General features: G+C 41.3%; 1 protein-coding gene across 3 annotated transcripts in view; it reads right to left on the reverse strand.

The window, feature by feature from the left end:
* Kiaa0319l (KIAA0319 like) overlaps positions 1–18234 on the reverse strand; it is a 109525-nt gene that overhangs the window by 12881 nt on the left and 78410 nt on the right. For all 3 annotated transcript variants that reach the window (XM_071617669.1, XM_027937291.2, XM_071617670.1), the window contains exons 6-15: positions 16325–16422; positions 13517–13604; positions 11819–11911; positions 9370–9502; positions 6922–7150; positions 5560–5683; positions 4829–4961; positions 2443–2591; positions 1267–1418; positions 775–913 (exon numbers count right to left, since the gene is read on the reverse strand). In XM_071617669.1, coding sequence (XP_071473770.1) covers positions 775–913; positions 1267–1418; positions 2443–2591; positions 4829–4961; positions 5560–5683; positions 6922–7150; positions 9370–9502; positions 11819–11911; positions 13517–13604; positions 16325–16422 — 1338 coding nt within the window. The remainder of the gene's footprint in view (positions 1–774; positions 914–1266; positions 1419–2442; positions 2592–4828; positions 4962–5559; positions 5684–6921; positions 7151–9369; positions 9503–11818; positions 11912–13516; positions 13605–16324; positions 16423–18234) is intronic.

Consider the following 18234-nt stretch of genomic DNA (forward strand, 5'->3'; position numbering starts at 1 on the left):
CAGTTCCACCAAATTAGTCTCAAAACAAAACAAAAATGTGGTTTTATTTAAGAAGGAAATTTTATTTCTGGAAATCTCAAAAGTATACAGGACACAAGTCACATTATCTTCCCTGAGCTGTCAGATAAAGTCTGAGGCTCAACTTGTAAAAATAGTTTTCTGCATCTGGTGCTGATGCAACATCATGACTTGAGCTACTCCTGTGCTCAGGTTCCCAGTGCACCTGAGCCCTATCTCCTCAGCCACAGAGGACAAAGTGCTGGGCCAGGGCACAAAAGCCTGGCTCTGGCACAACTGCTGTGTGACACTGAGCAAGCCTTGCCCTGTCTGAGTTTTGGTTTCTCCATCTGAGATAAGCAAGGGGAGGTCTACATTCCTGCATAGGTAGGAGGGGTACTGTCGGAGTAAGAAGTTTCTAAGGATTTTTCAGCATGGGATTTCTAGACTGCTTTCCCTTTTTTTTTTTTTTTTTTTTTTTGGTACCAGGAATTGAAGCCAGGGGTGCTTTACCACTGAGCCACATCCTTGGCCCTTTTTTATATTTAATTTATTTAGAGACCAGGTCTCTCTGAGTTGCTTAGGGCCTCGCTGATTTGCTAAGGATGGTGTTGGACTTGGGATCCTCCTGCTTCAGTCTCCCGAGCCGCTAGGATTACAGGCATGTACCACGGCACCTGGCTCTAGACTGTTTTTCAAACTGGGCATGCCATGCTAGACGGAAAGGCATCTCAAGACATCTGGCAATTCCACTCAGTTATCACTAAGTGAACTCACCAGGCTTCACCTCCACAGTTGTCCTGTCTGTGTCACTCTCACCCTTTGCATCAGTCACTTTCAGGTGGAATGTGTAGGTTCCCTCAACCAGGTTGGAAAGAAAGAGGACAGGATGATGGTCAGAGTGATTTAACACCTCCTGTGGGGTTGAACAACACAGCTATGTTGCAGAACAAAACACCACTCCTTTCTTGGAGTCAGCTGCTGCTTTTGCCATAACGAGGCTCTATCTAGGCGGGACTGTTTCCACCTGTGTCAGTTCCTGATCCATCACAGCACTGCCACCCACAGCTACTAGGATCAAGGGACAGAAATCATTCTGTGCCACACTAGTTGCAGAGAAACTCAGAATAAGTCACTTAACCTCCCTGGATTTCGGAGAACAATCCAGGTTTGATACCACGAGCCTGTTAAAACAGACCCTGGAGTGTTGGTTTCTCCTTACCAGCTGCTACTTAAACTTTGCAGCTCCTCAGTTCCTGGCACACTTACCCCAGCTGCTGGGCTCCCTTCATCTCGAGTCCAGAGGTAGCTGACTATTCCCTTGTCATCTGAGGACTTGGAGCCATCCAGCTCTGCTGTGTTCATGGGTAAGGTAATCACCACATTCCCCAATATCTTGGCTATGGGTGGTTTGTTCATTTCTAACCAAAGATAAGTCATTGAATTAATGAGACCTTCTGGAAAAGAAGGAATGCTGCTTCATGGTACTTATGGGGAAATTAAATGAGCATCTTAAGCAGGGAGTCGTCTTAATGCCTGTCTGTGTCAGCAACCAGTAATGCAAATTTAAAGCCACCAGAGCTGCAGAAGCTCCATTCCTACCCAGAGCAGGGAACAAGTGTACTTTCTTCCTGTGGTCTCATAGCAACTTTCCTGAGAAGAAGCCACTTCCCCATCTTGGAGTTATATGATAATTGGAAACAAAGGCCCAATGAGGCTTAAAGCCTTAGGCTAGGTTTCATTCAGCTGACATCACAAATTCTTCTTTAAAATATCTTAAAATGTTATTCTCTGAATATCTTTCTCATTCCTTCCTTGGTACTTTACAGCAGAGAAAAGACAGTGACCTCTCTGTTCCTGGGCCACCAAGCAGCTTGGGTGTAACTTGGGTGTAACTCAGTAGGAACTCAGCACAACAGACCACACTAGGACCACCCCTCCATGGATGGTGGGTTTTTCTACCATCAGCTGAGAGTCCCTCTTGGTCACTGTGCCTGCCAATTCAGGGCAGCTCAACCAACTCCTGCCTCACATTGGCCTCAGCTTGTGGGCTCAAAGGACAGGCGCAGGACGCTGCAGTACAGCACAGTCATTCTAAGGCCTGACAGCAGGTGTCACTGTAGTTTGCCAGAGAATCATGGAAACCCCAGGTCTTAGCAGCGAAATCAAAATGCTGAACCCTAATTCTTGTCCTATTCAATTGGACAAAAAAGGGAAGGAGGGCAGCATGGGAGGAAGGGAGGAAAGGAAGTTAAAATTCATATTTCACCCACTCTCAATTAAAGGCTGCTTTAGAAAAGCAAATGGTAGCTACTACCCTCACCCCAATTTATTCCCCACCTCTTATCACTAATCAATGTCTGCAGCCAAACAAGACATGGCAGATTTCTCAGCCATCTGACCCAAAGAGGGTACTGTACAAACCTGAGGCAGAGAGATAGATACCTTCTTTGACAATGACGTTCACAGAGCTCTGGCTTTGTAGGTTCCTCTCATCTTTGACAGTCAAGGTGAACACGTAGGTCCCCACTTGCAGCCCACTCACAGTGGCAACGCTGCTGTTAGCATTCTCCAGCTGCACCCCATCAGGTCCTCTGGAAAAAAAGAATATTTGTGGGTGGAGTTGGATCTGTCTGCCGCTCTCCTGTCCCTGACACAGCAGGAGGGGACCATTAATGCCTCAGCTGAGACACAAACAATTATTTCCCAGACCTTGACAGGACATGTTTAAAAATATTCCATTTGGACAAAGTGTCATTTGTCCCCAAAATACAGGCTACCTGCTGGTCAGAAAATTCTACTCACCAGCTTTCAAACACTTCTAGTTTTATCCTTTCTGAGTTTCTAGAGCATTCAAACTCTTTACTGCTCCAGTTTATAAAAGGAATGAAGTTCTCTAAGCAGGTCTGTGATCAAAATGCTTTAAGAATAAGGTTTCTAAAAAGTATTTCTGGCCCATGAATTGGTTCATCTCTTGCCAGCAAATAAGCAAAATGCATTTATTAACCACATGCCCAAGACCCTCCTGAGGAAAAGTCAAGGAAAGGAAACAGCCCAGGCTGCAGGGGACCTCTCAGGACAAAGAAACTTCTTCATAGAGGTTCTATCAGCAAAGCTTCCTCCACCTCCAGGACAGGGCTACAGAGGACCAGCACAACTGCATCCTGCCTTCTCGCATCCTGCTCAGTGAGCAGCCTGCAGCAGGGGAGTGACCTGTGTGCCAACATCCAGGCCCAGGGCTGCACAGAGCTGGAGCCCTGAACACCCCCAAGCTTCCTTCAAATTAAGGACAAACCAGAGAAACCTGCAGACTTCAGAGTCAGCTTTGGTTCATTTTGCTTTTTAAACTTATTACCTCTGACCCTCATAGCCTTTCCTGAAACAGATTCTCCTCCATGAAACTCTACTAAGTATTCTCTGCAACAAATACTACTAAAATTCAGCTCAAAGGTTCATCAGGCCTATCTTCAATAAATAATTAAAGAGAAAACATGGCAAGCTGAGGAAGACTGGGTTATCCAAAATCAGAAATAAGAGCTGAGTGAAATAATTTCTAGCATTCAACTCAGCAATCACAAGTCAAGTAGATTCTATGGTGAAACTAAAGCCCCTTTCCAACCATCTCCAATACCTAGCTTTAAAAATAATAATAATAATAATATACTATAGAAATGATCCCTGAAAGTATACATATAAGAGGTTGTGAGGGGAATGGGAAAATAAACAAGGAGAGAAATGAATTACAGTAGATGGGGTAGAGAGAGAAGATGGGAGGGGAGGGGAGGGGGGATAGTAGAGGATAGGAAAGGTAGCAGAATACAACAGTTACTAATAGGACATTATGTAAAAATGTGGATGTGTAACCGATGTGATTCTGCAATCTGTATTTGGGGTAAAATTGGGAGTTCATAACCAACTTGCATCTAATGTATGAAATATGATATGTCAAGAGCTTTGTAATGTTTTGAACAACCAATAAAAAAAACAAAGAAGCCCTAAAAAATAATAATAATAATAATAATAAGTGTAAGTGTGTGTCTGTTGTATAAATTTTAAAAAGAAGTCTGTCCTATGGTTTCTGTCTTGGAAAATTAAGAATGTTTTTAACTCTTTTAATTCTTTTGCTTCCTGTGGGATCCTGCATAAAATCTATGCTCCATTTGTTACAGTTTAAAGAAGCTAAAACAAACTATGAAAACCAAGAATAGTTCAATTAGGTAATTTCAGCTTAATTAGTATTATTTTGGCTATGGCCTTTGCCTCTAGTTAAATTAACTGGTATATGGTGTCTTCCAAGAAAGCAACAGAGAAATGCCTTCATTTGATTGATGATCTTTAATTCTCTGGGTAACTTCTTGCCCCATCCCCCATCAGCCTTACCCAGTTAATTTTGAACAATGGTATTTTCTGCTCCATTACCCCTTTTAGTCTGCCTCTCAAATGTAATTAAACTGCATTTCAGCAAATGGATTGTACCTACAAAAGCACCATGACCATACGGTACCACCTGGGGACTGACTAATGGTAAGCATTCTTTTTTCCTTATAAAAACTATTTGTAGCATTATTTTCTTAAGAGATGACGTTTGGAATTATAAACATTTCTTTCTCAGTGACCCTCCTGAATGAGCCAACAAAAATAAGTCAACTCTTAGGGCTGGGGATATAGGTCAGCTGATAGAGTGCTTGCCTCACATGTACAAGGCCCTGGGTTCAATCCCTAGGACCACCAAAAAAAAAAAAAAGTTAACTCTTAAAAGCACATAAAACTTTGCTCTTCCATGGCCTAGAGCCTTTGTTTGCATAGATCAGGATTCTGTGTCAACACTCACTGTGTTTTTTCCCAGAAATAGGAGATAATTCTCTGATCATCTGAGCTCTTGCTGCCATCCAGGGTTGTGCTGTCCACAGGCAGGGTCAATTCTTTATCTGGGCCCGCATCTGCCTGAGGGGGCTTGTTGTTTTCTAGAGATAGAGAAAAATGGAGGTCAAAAGCAGCTAGTCCAGGTGGGATAGAAGAGGACCTAATGAGACATGTTCTGGTAGACATGGGAACTCTGCCTCTTAGCCCACAAAAATGTCAGATACGTGGGAGAGATGGATACCACCAGGGAGCTAAAAAGGAAGAGTATAAGACTGAAATATATCAACAATTCTGAAAGAAACATGGCAGAACACAACACAGTTATAAAGCCATGCTAAATCTGAAATCTAATGCTATAAGGTTTGAGTGACAAGAGGGGGCTCTCCTGAGAAGTGAGTTTTAAGCTGATCCTTATGAAACATGGTAGGATTTGGGATGGTGTCACCTCTGCTTCCTAGGTCCACATAAAAGCACAGTAACTAGCCAAGGTAAGGGCACAAGCTGAGGCTGGGAAGTACCCTCATTTCTAGCCATGAAGAAAATGTGAGGGAAATGGATGAAAGAAGTTGCTTTTGAGGCTCCATGGGTTGGTGCTTTCTGCGTCTACCCTCATGCAGGCTCAGAATCCAAACCTTCCTCTCCCCCAAGGTCAAAGGGACCAACCATCAGAAGAGTCTGAACCCCAAGGATGGAACTTACCAGGCTGCACAATAACAGTCACTTGAGCAGTAGCTTGCTGTCCTATTGTGTCAGTCACCGTGAGTTGGTAGGTATAGTCTCCTTCTTGCATTGCAGAGAGTTGCAGAGTTGGTGTTCTAACACCCTACACACAGAAATTCAGGAGTAGAAAAGTGGGCTCCTAGAATCACAACATCCCACAATAATTCTTACTCTGATAGAAATGATTTACCCAGTTTTCTAAACCTAAGTTGGTAATGGGCTGATATCTCCCAGTTCAGTGTAATTAGTAACTGTTGAATCAGACATCATGTGATATCCTGCTGAAAAGAGATTGCACACATTCTGCAACAGCAGCAAAACTTAACACACTACATGAACTTAAAGCCAAGTAAATGTGGGCTTTAAGTCAGGCCTCTAATCTAAAAACACAGAGTTTTTCTCCCCGCCAGTATTTGGGATTGAACCCAAGTATGCTTTACCATTGTGCTACATCCCTAGTCCTTTTTCTTGTTTATTTTGAGAAGAAGTCTTGCTAAGTTCCTGAGGGCTTCCCTAAGTTGCCATGGCTGGCCTCAAACTTGTGATTCTCCTGCCTCAGTCTCCCACATAGCTGGGATTAGCATGACACTGTGCCTGGCTAGAAATAGCATCTTAAATATCATTAGAAATAATCCAGGGCAAACTTCCAACACAGGAGCTTCCTGTGGGAAGAACAATGGGCAAAATAAGCAGCCTGTGGGCTGGGTCCACTTGCAGACATTTTGTTTGGTCTGGAGTTTCTTAAAAGTTGGAATTTTTGACATTTATGAGAAATTAGTTTCTGTCTGCTCCTGAAAAGCTGGACTATCCAGCAATACTGGAACCATACTTCCACATGGCAACAGCCAGCTGGACCCAAAGAGCAGAGGACCCCTGCATTCAGAGACTTAAGTTCTCTGGCTCACCAGAGCCCCACACAGTATTCTTTATTTACTTATGTGACTTGCCTGGTGACAGATCTAATCTCTTTTTAGGTATCTCCAGATAAGACACCCTTGAGTCAGATAATCTACTCCAACTGGGAACAGAGCACACCAAGATTTGAACCCTTGTGGCCTCTAAGTAGTCTGACTCTCTGGGGTCACCCAGAACAACTACGTTTCTCATCAGTCTTTTTATCCCCTGCCTGATACTAAAGGTTTAAGTTAAAGATTATTGCTAACCTGTCAACAAAAGGCCTATAAAACTTTCTGGATTTGTTTTGGGTTTTCTTTTTTAAATATAAATGTACAAATCTGATTTTGGTAATTGAAATGGAAAAGAAATAAACCTTGAATGGTGACCCAATTCAGCAGTTCTTTATCCCCTGGACAAGAGAAGACAGAAAGCATTCCCTCCTACCTGCATCTCTACCACTTTCCCCTTGCTGCTTGGGCTGAGTGACCACTCATAGCTGCTGATGCCATGATCATCAGTGCTCTGGTTCCCAAAGAGAGTGATGGAATTTTGAGGCAGGGTGATCACTTGGTTGGGGCCCGCGTTGGCCACAGGGGGATAATCCACAGCTTTGTTCACTGTCAGACTTGCAGTGGTGGAGCTGGTAGCTCCATCAGAGTCTACTACGGTCAAGCTATCAGGGAAGAGAGAGGAGTGCAATAAAGGATGAGTATTAGGGAGGAGGAAAAAAACTAGAGAACTGAAAATCAAGACTATGAAACCCCAAGGTGGCAGGATTACCTCTTCTGATTTTTCCTACTGGAAAAGTAGAGTAACACTAGAAGCTAACAGTGACTGAGGATTTTACTATGTGACAGGCACTGTTCCAAACTTTTATATCTCATTGGATTCATCTAAAAGCTCTAGAAAGTATTATCCTTGTATTATTCCTTACATACACAAGGAGCCCAAGGCGAAAAGAGGAAAAGTAACTTACTCAAGGTCATGCAGTTGGACAGCAGTGGACTCAGGATCTGACAGGAAGTATGTCTCCAGCAACCAGTTTGCTCTGCTGCCTATGACAATCTGTGTGCTAAGACCTTATATGCACTGTAATACAATTCACACGATAACCATATAGAGTAGGTTTCATCAGTGCACTCCACAGGAGGCTTAGAGAAGAGAAGCAATTTGCCCAGGGCTTCATGATGAGCCAAGATGCAAGCCCAGTTCTCTGATTCCAAAGCTCAGAAACCTAGTCTTAAAAAGAGATAATCCCTGGTCCCTAGTTCAAAGATACCACACTATATAGAGCACACTCTGTCTGCAGCAGATTGTCCCCATCATCCTGTTTTAGCTGTGTGCATATCATAAGAATGGCCATCCTGGGCACAGAGTCTTTGGGACAGACCAGGAGGGCTGGCTCTGGTAAGGGAGGGCTGGCTCTGAGATGGAAATGAATTCTCCCACGCAACAGGCCCACAGTTTGTGCCAGTGAGAAACGGGATTTGCAAGGAAAAAAATGTTCTTTTATAAGAGCAGGCTTTTACCTAAATGATGCCTTCCAGCTGAACAGCCTAGAGCTTCTCATGCCACCTCAAAATGTGAGTATAAGCAAGCAAAGAGGTTTGGGATCCTTCCATTTTGCTGATAGAAAGAGGAAAAGCATAGGAAAGACATGCGATTTGTTTAATTCTCACCAGCCTCAGAAAGAGTCAGACATCTCTGGGGTTTTTATCCCACAATCTCACTTTTACCTGTGGTCTGAAGGGGATTTCTGATAGTACAGCCTTAAGGAAAAAAGCACAAAAACACGGGACATGCACACATGTACAAATCAGCAAGCACTGGAAAAGGGAAGTCCAGTGTTTGGCCTCTTTTCCCAGTTTCCCTGTTGTTTTCACAGGTGTGATGTTGTTAGCATACCTACCCATCTCCGTGTGACAACAGAAAGGGGTCACAGGCAAAATGGCTGCTGCCCATTGCTCTGCTTTTCACCCTAAACCGTCCCTGGTCTGCCTGCATAGACCCTGTGGTCGAAGAGCAAGCTGAATATAGGGCCAGGGAAAGAAACGACTGGGAGAGAGAAGGCAAGCGAACCACAACCAGATTGAGCCTTAATGCTAATCAAATCCAAACCCATCATCTCATAGATTAAAAAGACATAAAGGGCTAGGAAAAAAAAAAGTTGCTCTCAGTGTCCCACACACCCAACAAACTTGGTCTACCACTGTGGCTAAAAGCCCAGACTCTAGAATCAGACTGCTGTGTGACCTTGGTCAAATTATTTAACCTCTTTGTGCCAAAACTTCCAAATGTGTTAATGAGAGTAACCATGAAGCCAGTTAAAAGGAATAAATGAGATACTATAAGCAAAGAGCTCAGAACAGTACTTGGCATACAGTAAATGTTCAAAAACATTAGCTATTATTGTCACTATTTAAATAAAGGATTAACCCAGACCAGGCTAAATTCTATAAATGGGAAATTTGCTTTTTTACAAATCTAATAAAAACCAAATCAACTTTTCATTTTAAGCTAACAAGAAGGCCCAAATCTTATTGTTCAGGAAGCTACCTTCCAGTTAGAGAATGCTACTAAGTCCAAATTTGCAAATTGATGGTAAAGATATGGTATGGTAAATGTTGTGCTAGGACAATCATCTCTGTGACCCCAGCAGAGTCTAAAACTTGATAAATATCAGACCGACAGGAAGACAGATGCCCAAGAATAAGTTGTCACATTATGGCAGGTGCTGGTGAGGCATGGAGGGAAAGAAGAGAGTCATAGTCTCTCCTCATGAGCAGAACCTTCAACAGTTTGAGAAGACATTCAAGGAAGTAAAACCAAAATGCCAGATACAGGAAGGAAAAGGGTAGCCTCTGGCCAATCTGACACTGAACCCTGACTTACCTGAAGGTGTAGTTCCCAGGGACCAGTTTGCTTAGTTTTAATATGGCTGTATCTTCAGAAATCTTCTCTTCTCTCAGAGGCCCCTTAAGTTCCTCCCAATGATACTGGACGATTTTATCATCATCAGTGCTTTCTGGACCACAAAGAACATCGTTTACAACATGAAAATGCTGGGTCCCAGGACTTACCAGTTTATATAAACCAGGACAACTACCTCAGAGATTTCAAGCTAGGAAAACCTCATGAAATTATAGACTTATCTCTCTAGAGTGTTTCTTCCCCAGAAATATTGGGTCATTCTGCCTCTCTATGAATATTCTACTGCATTGTTTCCCAAGAAACATAGGACACCTCTGACTAAAATACTACCGTATGAAAAAGAAAATCAAAAATTTCCCCCTGAGACCCAGTAGTGAGAATCGAATCAGGGGTACTCTACCACTGAGCTACACCTCCAACCCCTTTTATTTTTTATTTTGAGACAGCCTGGCCTCAAACTTGTGATCCTTCTGCCTCAGACTCCCAAGTCACCAGGAATATAGGTATGTGCCTCCATGCCCAGATGAAAATCAGCAATTCTTAAACACGTGAAAACATACTGAACTTCACTAAAAAAAAGAGAAGTGTAAATTAAAATTACACTTGAGATATCACTTTTAAACTTATCAAATTATTTTTAAAAAAAGCTTCATGACACATTATATAGGTAAAGGTATGGAAAAAGGTCCTTTCATTAGTCATGGTGGAAGCATAAATTGATACAATTAGTTATCCTACAACTAGTACTTTGGCAATATTTATCTTTGTTCCTGCAATTCTTCTAGGAATTTATTCTACAGACACACTACACATGGGTTAAACATCATGTTGATAAGATTATTTATTATAACGTTGTTTGTAATAGCAAAAGAATCAAAGTAATCTAAATGGTCATTGCTAGAGATTAATAAAAGTTTGTAATCATACAACGAAATAATATTCTAGGAATATATCTGTCTAGGAATTTATCCTACATAACATATACATTAAGGAGCATGTTGACAAGATTATTTATGATATGTTGTTGTAACAGCGAAAGAATGAAAGTCGTCTAAATGGTCAACAATAGAGATCAAAAACAAGAATATAGTCACACAATGAAATCATATACATACATATAATGAAACACTCTAACTGCTAAAAGAATGAATAAGCCTTTCACGCTCTGATTGAGAAAAATTCCCTCACAGAGAAACAAGCATAATACATATGTAACAGCACACCTAATGTGCTATCAATGTTCACACATGATGTGTTGTGTGTAAACAAGGAGATAACACTATATACATATTTTCTTATATGTACATAAAAAATTTCTGGAAGGATACATAAAACAATACCATTGGTTGTCTGGAGGAAACTGAATAGTTGGGAGACATGGATGGTATGATTCTTCTCACTGAGTACCTTTATGTATTATTTTGACCTATTTAAAACTATACAATAACAGTGCTATGTGAATACTTTCTATGATAAGCACTTCTTCCTGTTCTCTTTCCCCTTGGCTTCTATCCTTCTACTCCTCTTGCCAAACCAATGACAAGAAATGCTTAACCTTGCTAGAGGGTCCTCTGCCAAGCACTGAATGCATCTGCCAAAAACAATCGTTGGTGCCAAGACAGGGTAATGGGGCCTTAATGGGTCTCAAAAGAAACCAAGCGAATACCACTGAGAAGATGGGACTGACACCTCTGCACACACACTGCAAGGATCAAGAACTAAGATTCAGGGCTGGAGATGTGGCTCAAGTGGTAGCACGCTCGCCTGGCATGCGTGTGGCCCAGGTTCGATCCTCAGCACCACATACAAACAAAGATGTTGTGTCCGCCAAAAACTAAGAAATAAATATTTTAAAAAAAATTCTCTCTCTCTCTCTTTAAAAAAAAAAAAAAGAACTAAGATTCAAAAATCCTCTCCTGTCACCCATCAGGTGACGCTACTCTGAAGAGTAAAATGGTAGTGAGCCCAGGCAGGTTGTGGAGGGCATTCTGAGTCTCCCTGGGAAGAGAGGACAATCTGGTTAGGCACTGATGGCAGAGTCAGACCTCAGGGTCATGCCTCTCAGTTACTTATCTAGCATGAGAGCAAGAAACATTGTTTCCAAAACCCGGAAAGGAAATTCCATCAAAGTAAATCTGAAAAACAGACAGTTCCAACTAAAATAATTCTAAATACATGCATAATACCACTTTCTTGCCATCTCAGAGCAGGAATATCACTTTAAACAAGTCATGTGGGAATTTTAACTAGGGCCTGTCCTGTCACCTACTTCTCAGTCAGCTGCTTCAGACCCATAACACAGTCAAGAAGACTGCTCCAAGCAGAATGCAGTGGGCCCTGAACTTTCTACCAGAGATTTCTACAGGAGTACGCTGTGAGTGCACTCTGTCACATTTAGACAAGTACTCACGGCTGCCATCAATGACTGTAGATGTGGTTGGCAAAGAGATCTCCTGGAACTGGGGTGACACGATAGCAACAGGAGGCCGATTCTTACGGGGTTCTGAAAGAAAGTGACCCAGAAGAGACTGGGAGGGGAACTTTATAAATTTAAGAAGGGCAGGTCATAGCTGAGTGGATTACAAATCAGTTTCCATTACATAATTGACAGCTGAAGCATCACCAGATGGTAAAGTCACAAGACCAGGTTTCCATTTTATCTTTTTTTTTTTTTTTAATTTTTTTTTAGTTGTGGTTGGATATAATACCTTTATTTTTATTTATTTATTTTTATGTGATGCTGAGGCTCAACCCAGTGCCTCACACATGCTAGGCGAGTGCTCTGCCACTGAGCCACAACCCCAGCCAGACCAGGTTTCCATTTTAACATAAGAAACCTGGGAATGTATGGGCTTCTTTCAAACCTGACCACTCCTGGGCTGGGGATGTGGCTCAAGAGGTAGCGCGCTCGCCTGGCATGCATGTGGCCCGGGTTCGATCCTCAGCACCACATACAAACAAAGATGTTGTGTCCGCCGAAAAACTAAAAATAAATATTAAAAAGAAAATCATTCTCTCTCTTTAAAAAAAAAAAAAAACCTGACCACTCCTAAGACTGTGCCCTGTGCATTCTCTTAATGCTCTTGTGTATCCAGCTCATGAAAAGTACTATAGCAGTCAGTGGCTACTTTCAGGACAACCTGAGAGGTGCACAAAAAAACAAGCTTTGTGTAATAAAAACACTGGCAAACAAACCATCCCTTGGCACAGACTATTCTGAAAAGATAATGAGAGCTGATGGTGTAGGGGGTGACTATGGCTGTGTAAGGGAAGGTCACAAACCACTCTGGTCCACCTGAATGATTGTGACCTACAAACCCAGTGGCCTTTTCTTTGGGAAATGATCAAACAGTCTACATGTTGATCCCCATGTTGAGGACACAACCAGGGACTTGCTCATGCTAGATAAGGGCCCTACTACTGAGCTACATTCCAGGCCTACTGACCATATTTTAAAGAAGGTGAAAAGATTACATTGGCTACAAAACTCAAGAAATGAAAAGAAAATCTACTACCAAAAAAGACAGGAAACAGTACTAATTTGTGCTAGTACATGTGCTACTTTCCAACTTCTCCCAAATTTCTCTGAAAATGCAAAACAAGATCCCTTATACCTTGCTATTGTACTACAATCTGCCAACAATGGCTCGATTTAAAAGAATGACATGATGGATTTGGTTTCTAAAGTGAAAGAGACCAGCAGGTCTAAATGAGAAACTGTGTACAGAGACCCACATCTCTGGAAAGATAAGAAAGAGCTGGTCACTTGACGGGTTCTTCTGCATGCTTCTCCTGGGCTCCTGGCTTCCTCTTTCAGCATAGCCCACTGAGAGAAGTAGTTCTTTGGTAGGTAGGTTATTGCTTAGGCCACATTGCACTGTGGATGCTGTGACTAATGTTTCCCTGCCCAGTCCAGTGTTCCAATTAGAACACTTGGAACACATATATACTTTGCTGCCATAACCTTTTACTACACTGACCTAGGAAATGTCCAATAAATATTTCATGAAAAAAAGGATGGTATTATAAACCCAAAAGTCAAATTTTCTCCTCCTCAGGAGTCTTTGAGAGAGAGAAATGGGACAGAGCTGTGGCTTGAAACACAAACCTGGCTTTACTGTAACGTTCACATAGCCTTCCCCGTGGGCATTTTGACCATCTACGATCACTTTGAATTCATACAGGCCTGGAGTCAGCTGCAAAAGTGAGATAAGATCTTTCAGACAACCACCAAGAGCAGCAATTGTATTTAAGACAACATAAGTATCTGAGTTTCTTCAGGCTGAATCCTGCACTCTCCTTGCCCTATTTTCAAAATGGAAAAAGTAAACTAGCTAAAGAAATTAAACAATGAGTTACACTAAAAAGAAACATAGCTTTTAATGTGAATATCTTATTACTAGCTGCCTCTAGAATAACATAAGGGATTTCAATCTCTCTATACTCCCATTTTCTTTTCAGAAGAACATTAAGGGCCCAACCATCCTACAGCACAGAGTTATGAAATTAAAATAATCATCTCTTCAAAGAAAAACATCTTGTAAAAATCCCAAATAGTTCCCAAATATCTAAGCAGTTTTCCCTCCTGACTTCTATTAACTATATGAACATAATATAAAAGGGGGCAATAAAATCACCTACCATCTCATTACCCTAACAATTAACTCATCATATTTCTCTATTTCCTTCCAATCTTTGCCCACATAAAAACTAGCTTTATCCAATTCATTCAGCAAACATTTATTGAGAATCAATCATATACCAGTCACTGTCTAGGCTTGGGGTTTGGAGGTAAATTAAGATTCCCACATTTGAAGAGCTCAAATTTCAGAGGTATTCAAGGTCTAGCTAAAACCAAAGTATCAAACTTTTTATTGTTCTTTTCATTTAGCATGAACCCTTTTCCCATTAGGATATAGTCTTTTTAATATTCACTTTAATGACTATAGAATAATAATAAATGTGTCATAAACACTTCACACTGTTGGATACTTGGGGTGCTTTTAAACTCTTACTGTTATGACTAATGCTGTAATGAACATCTTAAAGAAAAATGGGGGTGTCCTTTCTTTAGAATTATCTCATTTGGATAAACACTAATTGGGTATCGGTAACATTTTTGACCACTCTCTCCCTTGTAATGCTTTCCTCCTAAATTTTCCCTTCTCCACCTACCTCATATTTCCTCCAGTTTACCTGCCATCCCTTAAATGAGAGCACACCCCAGGATTCCAACCTCAGCCTACTTATTTCTTTAATCCAAACATTCTCCCTAGCTGATCTTATCTATGACTCTGGTTTCAATTATCTATTTGAGGTGGATATGCAAATTTATCTTTCTAGCCCAGATGTCCCCTAGTATATAGTTTCTTTCCCCCAGCTGCTATGGGGACAACTCCACTCAAATGTCTCACAGGTACCTCAAATTCACTCCACCTGAAAGTGAATTAATCATCTGAAAATTTCCCCCAAATCTGTTATCCTTTCTGTGTTCCTTATTTCAGTGAACATCCATCCAAGTGCCTAAGCCAAAAAAGCTACAATCATCCAACACTCTCACACAATGCCTTGATCATCAGATCATCACATTTTCTAAAGCTGACCTCCACTCACTTGTCTCCATCTACACTGCCACACCTTAGTTCTTTTGTTTGTTTGTTTGTGGTACTGGGGATCAAACCATCACCTTGGTTTTTAACTACTCATCATATTAATTATTAAAGCATGGGATTATAGCTCTGGTGCAAACCTATTATTTAATTAATATCTCTGTGAACTTTGGCCAAACCACTTCCTTTTTTCAAATTTTAGTTTTGTTATTTGTAAAATAAATATTAACACCTACATATTGGGGATATTATGACAATTAAAAAAAATAACAGTAAACCAATTAGCACCAAGTCTGGCATATGGTATGAGCTCAGTTGGTGGTTTCTCATTAATATCATTTATTTAGTTTTCATACTCAGAATAGTATCATTTCCCCCTTAATTTTTCAATACATTCGTCATTCATCTCCTTTAATCTGTGGACATGATGATCTCTCTAAACTGAAAATCTGAACATGTCTTTCTTCTGCTCAAACGTTTTCAAAAGCTCCCTATTTCCTTTAGGTGAGATTGAAAGTCTTTAATCCGCCATGAGGCTCTGCTGCACCTGGCCCCTGCATTTCTCCAACTGACTATGCTACCGCTCTTCTCACACCTGACTGTCCACTCAGGCTCAACTATGCACTGCTCCCCACATTTTCTCTCTCATTCTTAGCCCTGTGGATATGCTGCTTCTTTTGCTTGATTATGTTCCCTCCACCCTTTACCCAGGAAGTCAGTCACTTTTCAGACCCACGTAGGCAAATTTTCTCTTAAGAAATCTACTCTCGCTGACCTAGTGATCACCTGTTAGCCTTCCCTGCTTCCTAAGTACCTCCTAAACTCCATTCCCCTGAACATTAAAATTAAGATTAATTCACTGGTTAATCTCAAATGGCTCTCACATAACTAGTGTACAAGGAGTAACCTTCCATTTAATGAATGAATCAGTAAGGGCTAAAGAATATAAACATTTTTATGGCTCTTAATAACTATATGAAAGGAACTGAACCAATGTACACAGTCATGTGGCCACAAATTACCTATCTTATGTCCCAAATTCCAAAATCCTTATGTTGCCCTTCAAAGCTGTTTAGTGGATATATTCAGCTATCACTGCCATACTGGTTCAATTTTCTCACCATAAATGAAACTTTGAAAATCATACACTAACAAACACTGGATGTTAGCCAGTCAGACTTTTGAAGGAGTCACTTCTGGAAGATTATTCCCAACTTCAGTGTGGACAGAAAATTCTATATTACCTATTTTAGAATGTAAGTCATCTACTCTGACTTAGTCCTGCAAATGAAAAGAAGCAAATTCACCTTGGATAGTTTCATGATCTGGGAATGTTTCCCTTCCATTTCTCCACTGTAGTCTTTAGGATGAGTAATCAGCTGCCAGTCGTAGGTGTAGGTTTCTCCTATAGAAGGGCAGTTATGAAAATCATGAAAACACACACCTACACATAAAGAGCATGCCAATAACAAATCTTTTCTAAAGGCTGCCAATAATGAATCTCTTTTAAATCTTGACAAGGCCTTCATTGTTAAGTCTGTACCCCAAAGTCTTCAGGGAAACTAAACCATCTGCTGAAAGAAAGGGTGGATTCCACTGACTCAGCTCCAGTTAAGGTTTCTTCTTCCACACTCTCTGCTAACTATACTCATTTCTGCCCCATCCCACCCTCAGGTCAATCCTCCCTTAAAAATGCAGACTGCTGGGGGATGGCACCTCACTGAAAACACATGCCCTACCAATGCTACAGGTGAACTCATTGGGAACAAAGGCCATTTTCTTGCAAAACTTCTTTTGCAACAAAGAACAGCAATGACTTCTAAATAACATGGTTCAAAAATAGCTTTTTACAGAGTGCTAACAATGCTCCTCTCACTGAGGTCATCACACCCTAGTGAGTTAAAGGAGCTACTTCATTCCTGCTGAGCTAAATAACACACTGCAGAAAACGGTAGGGCATGGCCCATTTAAAACAGGCCCCACTGAAATTAATTAAGATCAAATGAAGCATTAAATGGTCCTCATTTGCAGCTCAGACTATATCACTTGGTAGCACAAGGGTAGAATCCTGTTATCTAAATGGAATCCCGCCCAGTAAAAGTGGTCTCAATTTGGGAGGCAGGGGATAAAATGCATTTCTGGCTAGGGAAGGGTAGGATTTGGTAGGAAGGTTTAGTTTAAGTTGACTACCCAAAAAGAGAAAAAAAAAAAAAGAATCCTTAAATTCTTATCTTTTTATTTATTTATTTATTTTTACTTGTAGATGGACACAATACTTTATTTATTCATTTATTTATGTGGTGCTGCAAATTGAACCCAGTGCCTTACACATGTGAGGCAAGCGCTCAACCACTGAACTACAACCCCGACTCCAAATTATTTTTTTTAATTTTTTATTTTTTAGTTGAAGTGGACACAATCCTTTTATTTACTTTTATGGGGTGCTGAGGATCAAACCCAGGGCCTCGGACGTGCTAGGCGAGTGCTCCACCCCTGAGCCACAACCCCAGTGCTACCCCACTGCCCCAAATTCATATCTTTTTCTTTCAGAGTTACATAAAAGGCGTTCGACTCAGGTGCCCTGAGTGGCTTGTTGGACCCGAGGGCTCTTCCTGAGAGTTCAAATGTTAAAATCAGCACAACTGGGCTGGGGATGTGGCTCAAGCGGTAGTGCGCTCGCCTGGCATGCGTGCGGCCCGGGTTCGATCCTCAGCACCACATACAAAGATGTTGTGTCCGCCGAGAACTAAAAAATAAATATTAAAAAAATTAAACAAACAAACAAAAAAAATCAGCACAACTTGTGCCCTCATCCCAAGATATACTTCATCTGAAGACCAGATGTTATTTTATAATCCTAGGATTCATGATCTTCCTTCTGCCAGCAAACTAGTATTGTTTTGGAGAGTTGTCAATCCCAGCTGCTCTCACAAATGTACATACAAAAAGGCAGGTCAGGGACTGCGGCTGCATGCGGATATAGCTCAGTTGGTAGAGTGCTTGCCTCACATGCACAAGGCCATGGGTTCAATCCCCAGCATCACACACCCAAAAAAGTTGGGGTTGGGGATAGCTCATTTGGTAGAGTGCTTGCCTTGCATGCACAAGTCCCAGGTTCGAACTCCAGCACCACCATTAAAAAAAAAAAAGTCTGCTCAGGAGGAACAGAAAGGAGCAGCAGAAGCAGCACTCATGCTGTGACACATTTCTTCCAACT

The sequence above is a fragment of the Marmota flaviventris genome, chromosome 10, assembly GCF_047511675.1.
Source record: "Marmota flaviventris isolate mMarFla1 chromosome 10, mMarFla1.hap1, whole genome shotgun sequence".
Classification (NCBI taxonomy): Eukaryota; Metazoa; Chordata; class Mammalia; order Rodentia; family Sciuridae; genus Marmota; species Marmota flaviventris.